At 40.0% G+C, this 16,979-nt stretch overlaps 1 protein-coding gene across 1 annotated transcript; it reads right to left on the bottom strand.

Annotated features, from left to right (window-relative positions):
- Positions 1-673: 673 nt before the first annotated feature.
- Positions 674-16,285, bottom strand: etnk1 (ethanolamine kinase 1). Its single transcript, XM_022749145.1, has 8 exons — positions 16,017-16,285; positions 14,228-14,487; positions 13,419-13,559; positions 11,467-11,609; positions 5,185-5,268; positions 4,933-5,093; positions 3,972-4,045; positions 674-3,708 (listed from the first exon to the last, which is right to left on the bottom strand). Exons 1-8 carry the CDS (start codon positions 16,161-16,163, stop codon positions 3,636-3,638), a joined length of 1,083 nt encoding a protein of 360 aa, XP_022604866.1. The 5' UTR covers positions 16,164-16,285; the 3' UTR covers positions 674-3,635.
- Between the last annotated feature and the right edge of the window lie 694 nt (positions 16,286-16,979).

The following is a 16,979-nucleotide window of genomic DNA, read 5'->3' as shown; positions in this document are numbered from 1 at the left end:
TAAAGTTCAGAGTGGGCCGCTCCGTTATCGTTATCGCCCCCCCATACAGTCATCATGGAGGAGGAAATTAGTCGTAGAGACCAAAAACGTTTTTGTAAACATGTTTATTTCTGCTGTAAAGTTGGCCATTTTAACAGTTTTTGGTACTTCCGTGTTGTCTCAAAGGGTGCCGTTTGGTTCCCTCACAGTTTATCAGCAAAGGAGGCAATTATTATTTTTACTATTATGTTAAACTTTTCTTGCTTTGGGTAGACTTCAGTAAAGGTGCAGTTCCATCTTTGACCACAAACTAGCTGATGTTTATCACCCGTCAGCCCAGGGGGCGCTGTTTAACTCAGTTAAACTGAATGAAAACGGGAGCAACCAAGACATTCAAGTAAGAAGTTTCTATTATGTCACATAATAGAAACTTCTTCACAATTTTTGTTGTCACTTAATTTATGTGACAACAAAAATTGACAAAAGTGACAACAATTTTTGTTGTCACTTAATTTATGTGAAATCTTTTAAATAAAATTTATGTGAAATCTTTTAAATAAAATTCAAGAAAGGGCTACTTTGGTTAAAATTCATACATTTGATTTACCAATTATGTTGATGTTTAAGAAATTTGTTTGTCCCTGAACTTCCTGTTAAAACACCAAAAGAGACACAAGATGAAAGAAGACAGAGATAAGGGTAAATATACTTTATTTTTTTTAAAGCATGTTTACAGTATTGGAAATGTCATTTTTTAAATTTCACCTCTTACCCCAGGCAACTATTAACTTTAATGTAACTTTTAGAAAAAAAAAACTCCTTTTATGTACATTCATTCACATTATTTCAAAACAAGCAAAGATATTATTACATTTGTTTACTGTACATATAAACATATGCTACAGTGGCCAGAGAGATTTAAAGATACACTTTTTTTTACAATGTTAAATACAAACACTTAGGAAATGTAGTGCTGGTTCATGTTATAATCAGAACTGAGATGACCTTTGATATACAGTGAAAATGCATTCATTTCTTTCAGATGGATGGGGAAATAAAGCCTATAAGAAATATTTCAGCAGTATAATTTTTAGCATTTCTACTATTCTGATTATGTGGCAGTCAAATATAACCAACTGCGTTAATGCATGTACATGTTATGTGTAAACGTGGTGTGACGGTGTACTGAATGGACACCAAACAGAAAACAATCTTCCACAGAACCATAATGTGTTCCTCCAGCACATCTTCAGTTACTTAATCAAACCAGCCATCAAGTACACTTTTATGAAAGATTTTCACATGTTATAACCCAACATACACACATTTTTAGGTCTTCTTAATTCTTCCATCTTAATTCACCAGCCTGAAGACACAGCACTAAATTAGACAGAAGAGAAGTAACAGGCTAATCTTCAAACTTCAAAACTGTAAAGTACAAAGTAGGAGATTTCACAGGCCACAGGCAGACTAACACATCAATGTCTCCTTAGCCAGTACTGTGCAGGAGTGTATACATGATTGGACAATCCAGCCTTGTCTGTCAAGTCTCTTCACAGAGCTTTGCAACCTTGGTACAGAAGAGGGAACCTGGGCAAATATGTAATCAGAAAATTTGTTTTTGAGTAAACAAGAAAACTTGTTACATCACATTTAACATGTAATGTTCTTTTGCCAATTCAATTTTTTTAATTCTTTTTTGAATACACTTTATTTGCCCAGGTGTCATGTGTTACTGCACCCGCAAACATCCACATACTCTCAAAGACCTCAACCTCAACATTGCCATTTAAATAAGTATAAAAACAGTCATTTTTAAGAAGTCTATATAATTGTCACTCTAATACTCTGAGTGCTACATGGAAAATGTGTGCATTATGTACAAAGCAAACAAACAGATGTCAGCACTTTGGTGTAGGCTTGTTAAAGTAACCAAGAGATGAACTTTTTTTAGTTTTTAAAGGGCCTCCTAAAACTTTTTCTTTTTTTTTCTTTTTTCTTTTTTTTAAAAAAAGAGTTACATTTAACATGAAGGTCTTGAAGGTGAATATTAAGAATGACGACTGACAGCAGCCATTGTTTTTTCTCTCCAACAGATGGTGCTCTTGCTCTTCAAGTCCCACTAACAGCTTTCATTAATTTTTTTTAATTTTTTTTTATCTCAACACAGATCACCTATTTGAGATGACCAACTTCACTTTCTTTTTTTTCCAAATTTCCACACTTTCCACAGACCTTCATTTCAACATTGGGCGCTTAAAGTGATGAATGCCAACAGTGGCTCAGCAATCTGACAGTCAAGCAAGGCCGTATCACACTTATCTTAATAACACACATTTGTGAATGAAGACTGATCTACAAGTAAATAAAATGATCAGACCTTAGTTCATCAGGACTGAACAGTAGTGTTTTGTAATATTAAAGATGATTCCCAAACATTCCCTGAAATGGAGCAGACAATGTAATGGTTTGGTCTTATCTAGTACAGCATGGCTTACAGTCGATGTCACAGTGAATGAAAGTCCCTAACACTACTGACTTATCATGTGACCTACAACCAAATGTCCTGTCTAACATTATGAACATGGAATGTTCAAATTACAGTGAGATGTATTTTTATCCCCAGTTATGAATCAGACGAAAACCAAGTGTCAAAACAAACCTGAAACCTCATTTACAGTGAAAATCTCTCTCAAGTCAAATGGCTGTTCAGTGATATACAACTATTTAACTCCAGGGAGAGGTTAGATGTAAACATAAGATGCTCTCCTACAACTTGGTGTTTCTACCTTCAGTATAGAAAGCCAAAACACAAACCCTCACCAAACTACACAGCAACAATAACTACATGGCTGTTTTGGCGCACCACCCATGCACAGTATACTGGAGAAAATAAGGGTGAAATCAAGAGTCACAAGACAGGCAACAAGTTTTTTTTTCCTTTTTCCTTTTTGTGGTGAGGCTCATATCACATGGGATTAGGGGGTAGCACTGGCCTTTCCAACTTGGCATTTGTTTCTTTTTTTAAAATCTTGGTTCCTTTGCAAACAAAGCAAGCTTTGTACTGTATGTCATAAATTTGGTCATTGGCTACAATGGCCCAAAGGGTTTTTCCCTTTACCCATGCATATGCGAAAGGTGTTTCCAGACAATCAGATTAGTGTTTGGGCAACCTGTCTGTCATGTAGGTGGTTGCAATGTAATGGTTGTGAATGAGGTGACATTCCACCTCCGTCTTACTGTTTTTAGTGATTCAACAATGAGAAAAGCTGCTTACAGATACATATGCTGATATCATGTTAATATCCTAATTGATATTAGAATAACTGAAATGACCACAATAAATTTAGCCATGTGAACTTCACATTATAGCAGGTCTCAAGTCAGTCCTTCATACACACCCACACTACAAATTTGAGCTAACTCCTGGTTAAAACAGGCGTGACTGTAGATGATGGTTATGATTGTGTTCCATTCAATCTCTAGAGATAAGGACAGTAGAGAGGGGACCTGTAGGCACTGAACAGGACAGACTCTCAGTCTGGCTCTTCCCTACACACACCTCTAGAGGGCGCTCGGCTGTCAGCATGTGAGGTGCAGAGCGGGTTGGAGGGGAGGAAGAGCAGGAGGAAGAGAGAATGAGGGGGTGGGGGCTTTTACTCGGGTAAGTTCAGTGCAACTGCCTCTGGTTTCATCTTGAAGTACTGGTTGAAGCGCAGGACTGCATATCTGAGAGTTGAGACACAGACAGAGGAGCAGTGTCAGCAATAAGATAAAAAAAATGTATGTGACATGTTAGATAGATGGATATCAGTGCAAGAATATCAGACCGCTTAGACACACTGTGAACTGAGATGACACAAACAATATTAATCTGGATGACATTTTGTTCTTAAACAAATGATTAAATGCCTGAAATCTGCTGCCAAGAGCAGAATAAAATAGCTCATGATTAAGTGTGCTTGCTGGTTTATTTCAAGATGGCAACATACCCCAAGAAGTCAAAGTCGATGGTGGAGAACTTGGCCTGAATCAGAGCCCAGAGACCCCAGATGAAATGAGATGCCTAGACGCAGAGGAGAGAGGGAGAGAGCAACAGGGAGACACAAAGGATTAACATGTACTCGCTGTCAGTAAAGTAAATGTCATTTGTAATCACCCAACGAGCATGTACTGAGCCAGCAGAAGCCCTATGGCAACTACAACAAATAGCCGACACAGAAACACAATTGCTTCACTTGCCCATCCTCCACTCTGCCCTCTTTTCCTCTTGACAGTAAACAAAGCAACGCTGCTCAGGGGAGAGCGCGGAGCCTCACGAGGGTTACAAACTGTCTCCGTTATACTGACTGCATCGTGAGCACCTCACAAATATCCTTATCTCATATTCAGACCAGGTAGCGCATGTTAAAGCCCACATCACTCAGCAATCTGTTTAACCCACATCGCACTATAATCAGTGTTTGCTGGCCCAACACCTGAGGAAGCAGGGCATGGAAAATCAACTCACAACAAGCCCCCGGGCATTTCCTCCTACAAGTGTTCAATTTTCAGCTCTATGTTATTGAAACGGGCACAGTACAGTAGTTAGAACTACTAAGACAGCATAGAGCAATACTTGTCCTTGACCACACGGTGTATGTCAAGACTAATATATAACTGGATTGTTAACTAACTTTTAACCGCTGAGAAAAGAGTCAACTGTTTCTTAACAGCCTTCACTACCCTGAAAGTACATTGTGGAGAAATGTTTAGGCAAACAGAAGACACAAGGTTATCAGACGTAACCAGGACAATTCTTTTACTCACAGTCATGCAGCCTAAAAGTCAACTACCTGCTATCTGCCAATCAGAGACCCTGACCATCTTTTTCTTACAAATGCGAGACTTGACCAGGCTAGCCTGTTTTACTAAGTCAACTGTGGTTTAAATTACATGTGCTCAAATGCTTACCAGGGCAAATCGGTTGACTTGGACATAAAGAATCTCCACCTCTGTATCAGTCACGTCACTGCCCTGGCCTTTGTACTCCTTATAGGCCTCCAAGTAGGAGCGGAGCCACTGCAGCTGAAAGGCCCGCTCTGGGTAGTGACTATAATCCACCTCATTCAGGCCTGGGACAAATAAACACCCAATTAAAAGACTGACATCTCAGTGAACATTTCATATATGCATCTTTGTATGTATACCAGGAAGTTCACTTACCAGCGAACTCATTGAAATGGTTCCCAATGTCGTAGGCTTGGTAATTGTACCCAGCATATTCGTAGTCAATGAACTTTACATTGCCTGGAAAGAGAAGGAGCGTTGTTTAGACAGAGACACAGGAAGCAGATGAAATGATTATGTTGTGTTTTCCCTTTGATAACTCAGAATGTCAAGGCCTTTCATTTCAAACTGTAACTTTCTTGTTATTTCCTGTCTGAATGGACTGGCTGGCTAGTTATAGCCGATTTTGGGGCAAGGAGTACGAGTTTGCATTTTGAGGGAAAGTAGACAGAAGAAGACTTTAGCACAGAAAAAATGAGATAAGGAGAATTAAAGAGAGACACATTTAGACTAAAGAGGTATTCTTCTGAAAATAATTTTAGCCAACACTTCCTACAAAAAAATAAATAAATAAAAAAACAAAGGCTGTTAAGATTTAGGGAAGTCACAGCTGGACACATTTACAGTACTGCTGATTAATGTGTGTTTCCCCTCAAAATATTCAGAATAAAAACTCCCATTAAGTAAATATGGGAAATTCCATGCCTTTGTGTTGCCTTTGCTATTTACAAAATAGGTATACCTAATAACTACAAGGGAAGAAAAACAAATGAGAAAAGATAGATAGCTTGAACATCCTCAGGGACTTTGAGCGATCAGTCTCCAATTGTATCTTAGTTATCAGAGTAGATGTACTGGTAACTGAGTTATCAGGCTTTTTCAAAGAAACCACAAAACAGGCAGCCGGGATACATTAGCAGAGATGATAATGTGCAAAGCCTGATGCAAGACATGGAACACATACAAAAGTCTAGGGGGTAAAGCAATACAGCTGCGTTTTCACAGAGTGTTTGTTTTGGATACATGCACAGAATAAAAGAAAAAAGGTCAGTTAAAATTTTGAAGAGATGGAAAAAAAAAGACTAAAATGAAAAAAAAGCAAGAGATGAAGGAAGGAAGGAAGACAGTAAAATACAAAGACACTCAAGTGGATTTTAGAAAATTGCACTCAGCCAAAACACATGTACAGCAACACACTCTTCAATAAATGTTCACACAACTTTGTTGACTTACAGCAAACAATGTACCCCATGCTAACAGAGTAACTGAGAGCCAACAGGAGTTTTAGCTCTTTGATAAAGTTTGTAAAATACACTCACAGCAACTACAAAAGAGTCTTTTAGTGCCCATGAAATATGGGTGAAAATAACTGAAGATTAAAGCCGATCATAACTTTAAATCTGTGGTTAGAAGAATGTGTTGGTGTCTCTCTGCGTTTGTAGGTCAATGAAAACATGAGATGCCTGCATTAATAGTGAACACAGAGGGAAGCATTCAGTCATGAAGTGGCTGCCCTCAAAATACAAACCCTTACTTTTACAAGCCCGGTTGTGACTGTGACATTAACCAAAATCCAAAAAAAAGAAAGAACAACAATATATTTAATTTAATGTCTCTGCTCTTAATGTTTTGCTTTGTTTTGGCCTTAGCTAATTTCTTTGCCCTAACAAATGGAACATATGTTTTTTGAGGTGTTGCTGGACTACAAGAAAGACACTTTGAGGTGGGTTACCAGCCGGCGTGTAGGTCCTAGCGGGACACAACTGAACACCTCCGGGCAGTGGCTATAGCCCCCTGTGCAGCAGATGAAAAGGTTGGGGCAAACACATCTTTCACACATGCTCACTCTCTCACTGACACATTTTGTCTTTTATCCATTCCTGCTCGCACGCACAGTGTCGAAATATCAGGCCCTGCAGCCAAACTCCCATTCCCCCCCCCATCATACATGCAACCTCACTTCCCCTTCTCACAACACTCCCCTCCAATGCTCCCTTCCCATTGGTCTGCTGTGAACCCAATAGCATGACACCTCTGCTGCTTTTGCAAATGACAGAATTTTTAAGAGGCTTCCTGTTGGCTGCTGAACTGGAGATTTTGTGGCTCTTGGGACCAAGAGAAATGTGTGCAAATTTTTTTTTTTTTTTTTTTTGTGCAAACATCTAAGTAAAGTGAAAAGGGCAGGGGAACTAAGCCTGTGACGGAGGTTGAGAGACAAAGGGAGACAAAGAGAGAGAAGAAAAGCAATGCAGCACTTGCTGACAGTATTTTTTTTAACAGAATCTTAGGTAAAGAGAGTGTCCACCACTTATATTAACAGTTTTATCAACACAGGAAGTGGTGGTTTCCCTTCTGTCATGTTTGGCAGACAAGCGGTTTCAACTCCGCAACTACAGCTGAGCAGAAGTGACAGGAAGCAGCGTGGTAGATGTTGGGTTTCTTTTCATGCCTACTCTTGTTTTTCAGTTCAACAAAAGGCTCTAAGTGCAGTGTAAGACAGGGATTACTAGCACGACGGTTCAGACAGCTTGAGTCGGCGCAGGCAGAAATGTAGTAATTATTGCTTGGAGATCAAGTCCCTGGACTTTATAGGGGTGTCCGTTCCATTGTGTTTGTCATTTGTAGGTGTGGTCTAGTCGCGTTTGCAATGTTAAGACATATATCATTAGACTGGAGTGACTGGGATAAAGGAAAATTCCTTTCCATTCTGGCTCTTAATCAATAGTATTTTCAAACAGAAGTACTGATAACCTTTTGTCTTACTTATTGAAGCATGAAACATGATTCTGCAAGTGTGCAAACATGCATGAATTCCCTGCACAGATTTTTACATGTCTATGCAAGAGATCTACCCTATAAACCAACTGACTATTATAGCAACATCTGCCCTCTGAACAATGCTCCATTTTTAATACTGGATGTACAGGAATACATCCAGTACATACAGGGAGTTACACAGTGGGCACTGGCCCAGCACTTGTTTGATATGCAGAACCACAGACACTCCTTGCCTGCATGTTTAGGGCAAAGAGGTCCCCCCCCCTTTTTTTCAGAAGCATGTTTCAGCTGTAGAGGATAAGGCTGATGATATTCTGTATTATTGGTGTTCTCAACAAATCCTATGAAAAGACTAAATCCAACAATGTATTAGTCTGTCTCTAAGTGCTTTCCAACTTCCCCATACTGTCTGCTGCTACCAGCCCCAAGCCCATTCATCACTTCTGAAAATTTCCAAAAACATGATCACATATGTCTTCTTTCAATTTAAAAAAAGATTAATTTCCTGCACGCTAGTTTTTAACAAATGTTACTCAAGCAGGAGTAAACACTTTATTGAGGACTATTTTCAGCTGCAGCCCAATACACGTTTGGTGGACTAATGAGTATTCATAGTAGCAGGACAGTATACTCAATACTCAGTGTGATATTGACTCAAAATAGTCTACATTGTGTGCATTCATAATGTAACTGAACATAACACCCAGTGAAATTGTATGGCTGGTGTGTTTTTGATAGCTCCTCATAGGAAACACTGGAGCTCTGCAGAGACGAATTACAGGGGCAAGAAAAAGTATGTGAACTTTTTGGAATGACCTGGCTGGTTGTCTGCATTGATTCATGACAAAATGTGATCCGATCTTCATCCAAGTCACAAGTGTAGCCAGACACAATGTGCTTAAGCTACTATCACGCCAACAATTATAATCTTGCGTGTCTTTATTGAACACACCCATTAAACATTCACCTCAAACAAGAGCTTCTGGTAGCTGCTGATCAGACCTGCACAATGTTCAGGAGGAATCTTGGTACCGTCTTTCTACTGAGCGGCTTCAGCTCAGCCATTTTCTTAGGATGTCAGGTGTGAGCGGCTCTCTTGAGGTCATTCCACAACATCTCTACAGGATTAAGGTCTGGGCTCTGACTGGGTTACTCCAACAGGTGGATTCTCTTTGTCTTAAGTCATTCTGTAGGAGATTTACTTTCTGATGTTTAGGGTCATTCCTCAGCTGCAACACCCAGCTTCTACTGAGCTTCAGCAGGTGGACAGCCACCCTGATATCATCCTGTAAGAGACCTTGACAATCTTGTGAAAATATTTTCCTGACGATTATGGCGAGCGGTCCAGACCCAGAGGTAGCAAAGCCCCAAATCATGATGCTCCCTCCACCCTACTTTGGGATGATGTTGTCATGTTGGTGTGCAGAGCCCAATTCACACTATACATAGTGCTGCATGTTCTTCCACAACAATTCAAGTTTCATCAGTCCACAAAACATTGTCCAAGTAGTATTGTAGAGTGTCAAGCTGCTCTTTGACAAACTTCAGGTGGAGTCATGTTTTTTTTTTGGAGAGCAACAGACTCTTCTGTGGTGTCCATGACAGGAGACCATGCTCCATGATTTGCATATAGTCGACTCATGAACAGAGATGTTAACCAGCTCCAACCTTTTAGCTGTTACTCTGGACATTATTTTTACCTAACCGATCATTCTGCATTGTGCTTTTGGAGTCATCTTAGATAAACGCCCACTTCTATGGAGAGTAGGCACAGAACTGAATCATCTGACTGATTAATATCTAAACTCTTTGAGGGGACTTTGTAACCATTTCCAGCTTTATGGAAATCAACTATTCTTCACCCTAAGTCTTCTGAAATCTTTTATATGAGGCCTGGTTCAAATCAGATGTTTCTTGTGAACAGCAAACTCAAAATATTTGAGTGTTTTTTATAAGTCAAAGCAGCTTTAACCCACACCTCCAATGTTGTTTCATTGACTGGACTCCAGGTTTGATAACTCCTGCCCCCAGTTACCTTTTGTTAATGTCGTTAGCCAAGGGGTTCACATACTTTTTACAACCTACACTGTGAATTTTTCAGTATGGACAAGACCAATACAATGGTTTGTGTGTCATTAGTTAAAATACAGCGTTTGTTCATAATTCTAACTTGGATAAAGATATGACCATATGGACAAATTTATACATAAATGAAGATAATTCCAAAGGGTTCACATACTGTTTCTTTCTACATATAAAGTATATAACGGGCTTTGTTGACACAGGCAATACTTGTAAACCAGATAAATTCATTGTTGGTTTTGATCTCTTCATTGGACATAATGTATGCTTGCACTTCTGTGATCTGCCCAGTCATCGATCTCGGTGCTTTGACATGGAAATGGTGGCGTGAGGAGCAGTGATGGAAAGTAGCTTTATATTTTAGGCATTTGTCTGGCGCTCAGAGTGACTTAAAGCAAGTGCACATAAAAAAACAGTTGTTTAAAAGTCAGTATTGAAAGTAGCCTAGCAATAAGATGTCAGAGGGAACTGGTGGCCGAGTAGCATTGGAGGGTAATAAATAGGTACGTGGCTCCTACTGCTGCCATGAACTCATCCCGATTAGCCTGAGCAGTGGGCAGACTACGTGTGGGCCCTCAGAGCCGACTGTGCGTGAGGTTTGTCTCTCTCCATTGCCTCCCCAGGGCAGGGCGGCGCAGGGCAGCCACACCCTCAGCTGTCAATCCTAGGGGAGAAAGGCTAGACACAAGGAGCTGTGAGAATGGCCCCGCCCCTCATCGCAAACCGACGAGGGGGCTGACAGCTCTTAAACAACCCCCACCCCACCTCCCACATACATGAAATAATCTCTACTGTCCTCCCCCCTTTGTTTATTCTTTCTCGCCCAATTACCCCACCATTCCTCTGCTAAGACAATGCTTAGAACAGTTTCACTGACTGGTACACTCCCATTGACCTCTATGATAAAGTCACTCAGTGCAAAAGTAAGCTAATAAGTTTGCCTGACGACATGTCGCTTGACATTCATACCATCAAAATACAGCAATATTGCTAAAGCACCAAACACATGTGCTGTCAATAAAACTGAGACTTGGTAATGTGGTATGAAGTAATGGCATTGTTTGTTGAGGCTGATAAAAGTGGGTTTTCGTTCCAAATTTTTAGCACAAAATTAGAACGACAGATCAGACTAAATTTAGGAATAACTATGAAATCCTAATTAGAAACAGGCTTCATTGTGCACTCATTTATTAACATCACAAAGGCCAGGATTTAAGGTGCAATAACTGAAATCTGTGATGGATGAGGTGTTAATTCACAAAAACAGTAGGATTTGACTAAATTTATTGGAGGAAGTCAAACACAATTTAGTCCTAACATACCACTGTATGTTTGCTGTGTTTGCCTTGTTTCAAATAAGGATTTCACCTAGAGCAATAGCAACTGGATTGTCTCGTCTGACTGTTCTAATTCTGCAGCCCAACGCAAACACTGACAATGAGTGAAGCATGTGACTAGGGTTGAGGAAGTGCAGGTAATACAATCCTACCTGAGCGTAGGGACCAATGCAGATCACACTACAACACAAATCAGTCATACAGTAATGCCTATGACTACACTTGTGTGGTTTATACTCACCCTCCACCTGGTTGTAGATGATATTTTTGCAGAGCAGGTCGTTGTGGCAGAGAACTACGGGGGAGCCCAGCACCGACAAGCTCTTCTGCAGCCACAGCAGCTCTTCTCGGAGGCACCGTGGGCTGGGCACCTCCATGCTCAACCTGGAGGGGGAAGAGAGTCAAAGATGATGAGAATACTGAGAAAAGGTAGGCGCATTAAGCATATAAATGAAAAGACAGATGGAGGTAAAGTCAGTATGAGGAAGTAGAGTTAGAAATAGAAGCAAGGATGAAGATAGAAACTGAAATTAAGCAAAACAAGGAGAAGAAAAGGAACCACATGTAGTTTACATAAGCCAGCACTGTGCAAAACAATTTATGGGACAGTAATAGGAGAAAAGGTAAAAGTGATTCACTCATAATTGCACAGTCTAAGTGAAAGCACAAAATGAATCCACAGGATCTGGTGTAGACCTACTGTTGATGTAAAATTTAATTTACTTAAGTGCAAGTACACACACACACACACACACTCACATTTCTCAACTATGCCTAGCTTGACAACATGACAACAGCTGTGTTTCACATAAACAGTTTAGTTTAGTTGATAAATTCATTTGTCAGAATATGCTGTGCTAACATTTTATTGTACAAGACAATTACTACACAGCTAACTATCATTTTGTAGGACCTGATCAGGTGCAACACAAAATGGAAAGACCAAGATTCAGTCCTTGTGGTCACAAGAACTCCACCTATTAATTTTTGACTTCAACACACAAGAACTCTGAGATACTGTGAGTGTCGCAGTCTTTCCTGAGTCTTTATCAGCGTTTCTCTTACAATGTTAATATTAGTGTGGCCTCTGTAGAAATAAAAAAATTATTATGACTGTAAAAGTCAATGTTTGTTTTGGATTCATTTTGGGTGCCAAAATCGATGAAGGTAGTTGTTATATAATTTTCAAACAATCAAGACTCAATGGTGCCAAAGTATCCAAAGCATGTAAGAGATGCATGATAATCATAACTCAGTTTGCCAGTGATGCAGCACACCTGTTTTCTTTTGTGTCAATGTTGACACAATCTGAAACTTAGGTAACCTAAATATTTAGATGGAGATATTAATGGTTAATTCATGTAATAACAATTTTAGATAATACAAGATTAATACAAGGCTTTAAGTTTAAGAAATAAAGAGTTACGGTGCTGACTAAATGTAATACTTACAACCCGTTCCATGTTCTCTTTTTAAGTTTCACATTTAGAGAGAACCTTTCATATACTCTGGTGTTATCTCTTAGGAATGACAGAGTTGCAAAGTGAAGTCACTCCTGCTGATATTGTGAAAGAAATTCCACCCTCCTCAGTCATGTGAGACATGTAGAACTGATAATCAATACTCTTGTGTTGTGCAATTGCACCTTGTGGTTGGTTGGCATATTTGTGACTCACTGATAAGGGAGGTTGGGAGTCATAGTTCCAGGTGAAGATGACTGAGAACACAAACATACAAGTGAAAAAGCCATATGTCTCCAAACAGCATAATTACAGCTCAGTTGTTTATTAATCTGCCTTCTAAAAAAGACTGTAAAAGGTCTAAAAAAAAACTACATAGCTACATTTATTACATGCTTACTTTATGGGGCACATCGATGACAAGTCTCTTTATACTCTGAATTCATGTTTTAAATCAGCACACTTTGGTCATTGCTTTGTGTTTTCCTCTTTATTTAGTCTTTTAAATTAGTATTGAATTCGAGTATGATACTATTATACTGTTTTTAGGCAGTCTAAATGGTTATGCTCCATACATTTTACTTCTAGGCTTAGACTTAGAAAGTGAAGCTGGATTAGGCATTAAGATATACTGAAACATTTTAAGGGCATCAGGGAAAAACTGTGACAATTAACCAGCCACATCTGAGGTTCTAGCAGACTTCAGTAAGTCTGATCTACGACAAGGTCTCACCTGGCGTTCTGCTCAGGGTCCTCGAAGTACTTGGGGATGAGAGCAAAGTACTTGCCCATCTTTAGCCACATGTCAGACTGGGGCACCCAGCCATTATGGGCATGGATGGCATGGTACTTGGCCAGCTGCCTGGCAATGAGCCTGGAAGGTAGAAGAGACAGAAAATGGGGGGATTTGAATTAGAGCATTAAGCAACAATATGCAACCAGGATCCAGTCTTGCAGTTTAGCCATAAAGGGATAAAAGAAAGTTCAAATCTGACACAAAAATTGCTCAATTGATCAGGTAAATGACAATTTAGGTGAAAGCATAAAAGAGTTAATCATAAGTCATATAATAAAATCTTGGACAATAATTTCCACTAGGTTGCAGTCAATGAAGGCTTCTTTTTAACTGGGCCATAGGTATGACTACGACTGATTTTTAATGAATTTTGACAGCTTCTACTGCGCCACCATTATGAGGATTGTTCCATGCTGTGTATCCGGCAGCAGTGCAATTGAGTGCATATGGAGAAGGAAAGAAAAAAGGGAAAGAAGAGAAAGAAAGGATGGAGAGGAGAAAGGAAAAAAAAGAAACAGGATTGGCCCTTCAAGTCTTGGCCACCTAAAATATGCAAATAAATGCAGTATAAAGCAAGTTAGAGGCTAGTGAATGTGTGTGTGTGTGTGTGTGTGTGTGTGTGTGTGTCTGTCAAGTATTCATGATTAGCTTCTGGGCAGTCACAGGTGACAAACCTAATTCTCAAGTCAGGTGTCTTTCTGAAAACACTCCTCAAGACATTTGACTGCATAACAAAGGAGCTTTACCTAAAAACAGGTTGGCTGCGAATGTGTTCAGGCTCCAGGGCAGTTCCTTGTAGAAATTCATAACACAGGCCGTTGTTGAAGGTACAGTAGAGGCGCGGGGCACAGCGGTGTGCGTGTAGTACTCTGAAGCTTTTCACCTCATTTTCCCGGTCGACCAACAGTTCTGTTTTGTTGCCGTAAATACGGACCAGAACCACATCCTGCATAACTGCACCCACATAGCAGCCCAGCAACTTATTGGTTATTCCATCTGTGAAAAACTGTGGAGACAAATAGATGAAAGAGAAAAAACAGGTGAATCAGGGAAAAATCATGATTCATCCGATGCTTTAACAACCAAGCTTGATGCCTACGGTTAAATGAGAGTAGGACCATCCTCCACATTATGCTATTTAAGTGCTGTGTCTGAACACCTACATTATTCTGAGTGTTACATAAGTTCTGAGGGGAGCAAGGGTCTGGCAAATAACAGAAGACAGAAGAGGAATTAATGTCGCCATAAAACAATTTGGGCCTGTCTGGGGTGATTTACGCTCACTGTCTAACTGTCTCTGTTGTGAAACTGGGAGCATTTTTGTTTTTGGGGGGGGGGTAGAGGGTGGGCATTGTGCCAACATACCATCTCTAATTGTTCACTCTAGAAGGGATTGACTGAGAACGACAGGATTGTGGGGAATTTTATTTTGCCTGAGGAAGCAATGACTGGCATTTGCTGAGTTCCCACTTTGCACTCATTGATGAATATAGGCAAGGGTGGCAGAGCATGTGATCAGCTCTCAGGCTCGCTGTGTTTACCAAGCAGAGCCACACCCCCACAACCACAGTCTGTAATTGCAAAGGAGAATAATTCACTTTCAGTATATCTAGCCAAGCTGTAATGTCAGAGTGCATGTCTTACAGTGTTTGTCTACGATAAAAATAATGTAATGTTTAGAAATAATGTTCCCTTTTCTGTTTGTTTTATAAAAAAATAATAATAATCCTCTCTGCCTTGGCAGATCAAACTGGAAACCTGTAGGATTATATTAAGTCACTTTTGCAAAAAGTAAATGCAAATACTCTTTAGTCATGCTCCATTTGTCATCTGTTTCTTCCATGAGTTTACAAGAATAGACAAGAGATTTCTAGCCTATACTAAACACCCTGCCAATTTCTTAAATTCCTGAAACTTGTACATTGGGGCGCAGCATGATGATAATTTAAAATCTAAACTGACAGGTACCACCTCTCCTCTATCTGCGTTTAACCACCTCCATGCAAGTCTCGAACAGTTCGTGTCCGGTACAGCGTTCAGACGGATTACATAAGACTGAAGTTAACTATAACGCCGCTCAAGTAACGCAGAGGGAGCGGGCTTGACTGCGCCAAAAGCGGCAAGAGACTCCCTCTGTTTGATCATGACCTGAGCTGACGCAGATACTATTTACAAAGGCAAAACATTAACCCTAACGGGGAAAGATTACAGCAGCATCTCCTGAGCCGTAACACGTCGAGGAAATTATCTACCATTTGTCTGAGGATGTCAACAGCAGTTTAATAGTGACATTAACGTAGCATTTGAGCTGTCTGTGATGTCATTATGCTAGCTAGTTTCGGCTGACATTAGCTCATGGAATGAATTAACGTTACTTTTAGCTAACTTGAGTTTTAAAATGGAAGCACCTTGCCTGCTAAACAACTTTAACTACGAAGAAATGAAAATTTGAGCACGAGAAATGTGAAGACATATCATACAAAAACAGACAGTAAAATAACAGTAAAATTAAAAAAATAATACTATAAACGGTACCTTAATTTTGACCTCGGATGGCTTCCAGCTCGGTCTCAGCGCCTTGATCAGTTTCAGTGCACCGGGTCTGTAGTCGCTCTCGTCAACTGTCACGTCTATTTTGGGCACAGCTGGAGCCTCGTCCGGTACGTGAATGTAGTTGGCCATGGTTAAATCTTTATTTTTCGGAATATCGCAAACTCTGAAAATTGCAGTGATGTACGCAGCAGTAAAATGCGCAATGTATGAAAATGCGTGCCTTGCTGCGGGTATATAATCCTGAAGTGCTCGGTGTGCGGCAACGCCTCTCAAAAAATCCCACCCACATGAAAAAAAAAGTTCACCCGATGCATGCTGGTAGTCGAATGACTCACTAGAAGCGCGTGTTAATTCTGTCAAAGTGCACCGTCGGCGGAGCTTAATCGTTAAAAATATCCGTATGTGTACAGTAATTTTTAAATATGTTTCGTAATATTAATGCTTAACACTACCAACAAACAAACACACAAAGTCATAAGATATACGACGTCAATTCAAAGCTGTTACTCAAACTTCTCAATAGCAATTCAAGTCGGTGGTCCTTGGTGAATACATACAAGCGCACACTTAATGCAGACGTAGCTCACTATGCTGCTGGCGTCACGTCCGTAACCTACTTGAATGAAATGAGCTTTGTGTCAAGTCTGAGCGTTTTAAATGTCACTGCAGTGAAGGCCAGTAGTCCAACGCAGGGAGGGCAAATCCACCTTAACTCAAATTAATCCGGCTTTGTGGTCTCAAAGGCACACAAGTGGTGTGCTAGTTATTAAGTAAAAAGGAGAAAGTTGCTGATTTTGCTGTTTCCGTTTCTATTAGCCGTTGATTGATACGAGTCCACAGCCTTGAATATTTAATAGCAACATATTGGAAAAGCCTACCCTGTACTCTTCTCAATTTAAACCCGAACATTTGTTTGGTTTTGTTGTGTTACATGTGGACTGAATG

Source organism: Seriola dumerili, unplaced genomic scaffold (genome assembly GCF_002260705.1).
Source record: "Seriola dumerili isolate Sdu_G_001 unplaced genomic scaffold, Sdu_1.0 BDQW01000138.1, whole genome shotgun sequence".
In the NCBI taxonomy this organism is placed as follows: domain Eukaryota; kingdom Metazoa; phylum Chordata; class Actinopteri; order Carangiformes; family Carangidae; genus Seriola; species Seriola dumerili.
The sequence above is the reverse complement of the archived record's forward strand: the minus strand, read 5'-3'. Positions and strand labels throughout refer to the sequence as shown.

Coding starts and splice junctions, on each gene's coding strand:
- etnk1 (XM_022749145.1), bottom strand. CDS start 16,163: ATGGCCAACTACATTCACGTACCGGACGAGGCTCCAGCTGTGCCCAAA. Junction 4,046..4,932: donor AAGTCAACCGATTTGCCCTG/GTAAGCATTTGA, acceptor CTCTGCGTCTAG/GCATCTCATTTCATCTGGGG. Junction 3,709..3,971: donor ATCGACTTTGACTTCTTGGG/GTATGTTGCCAT, acceptor CTCAACTCTCAG/ATATGCAGTCCTGCGCTTCA.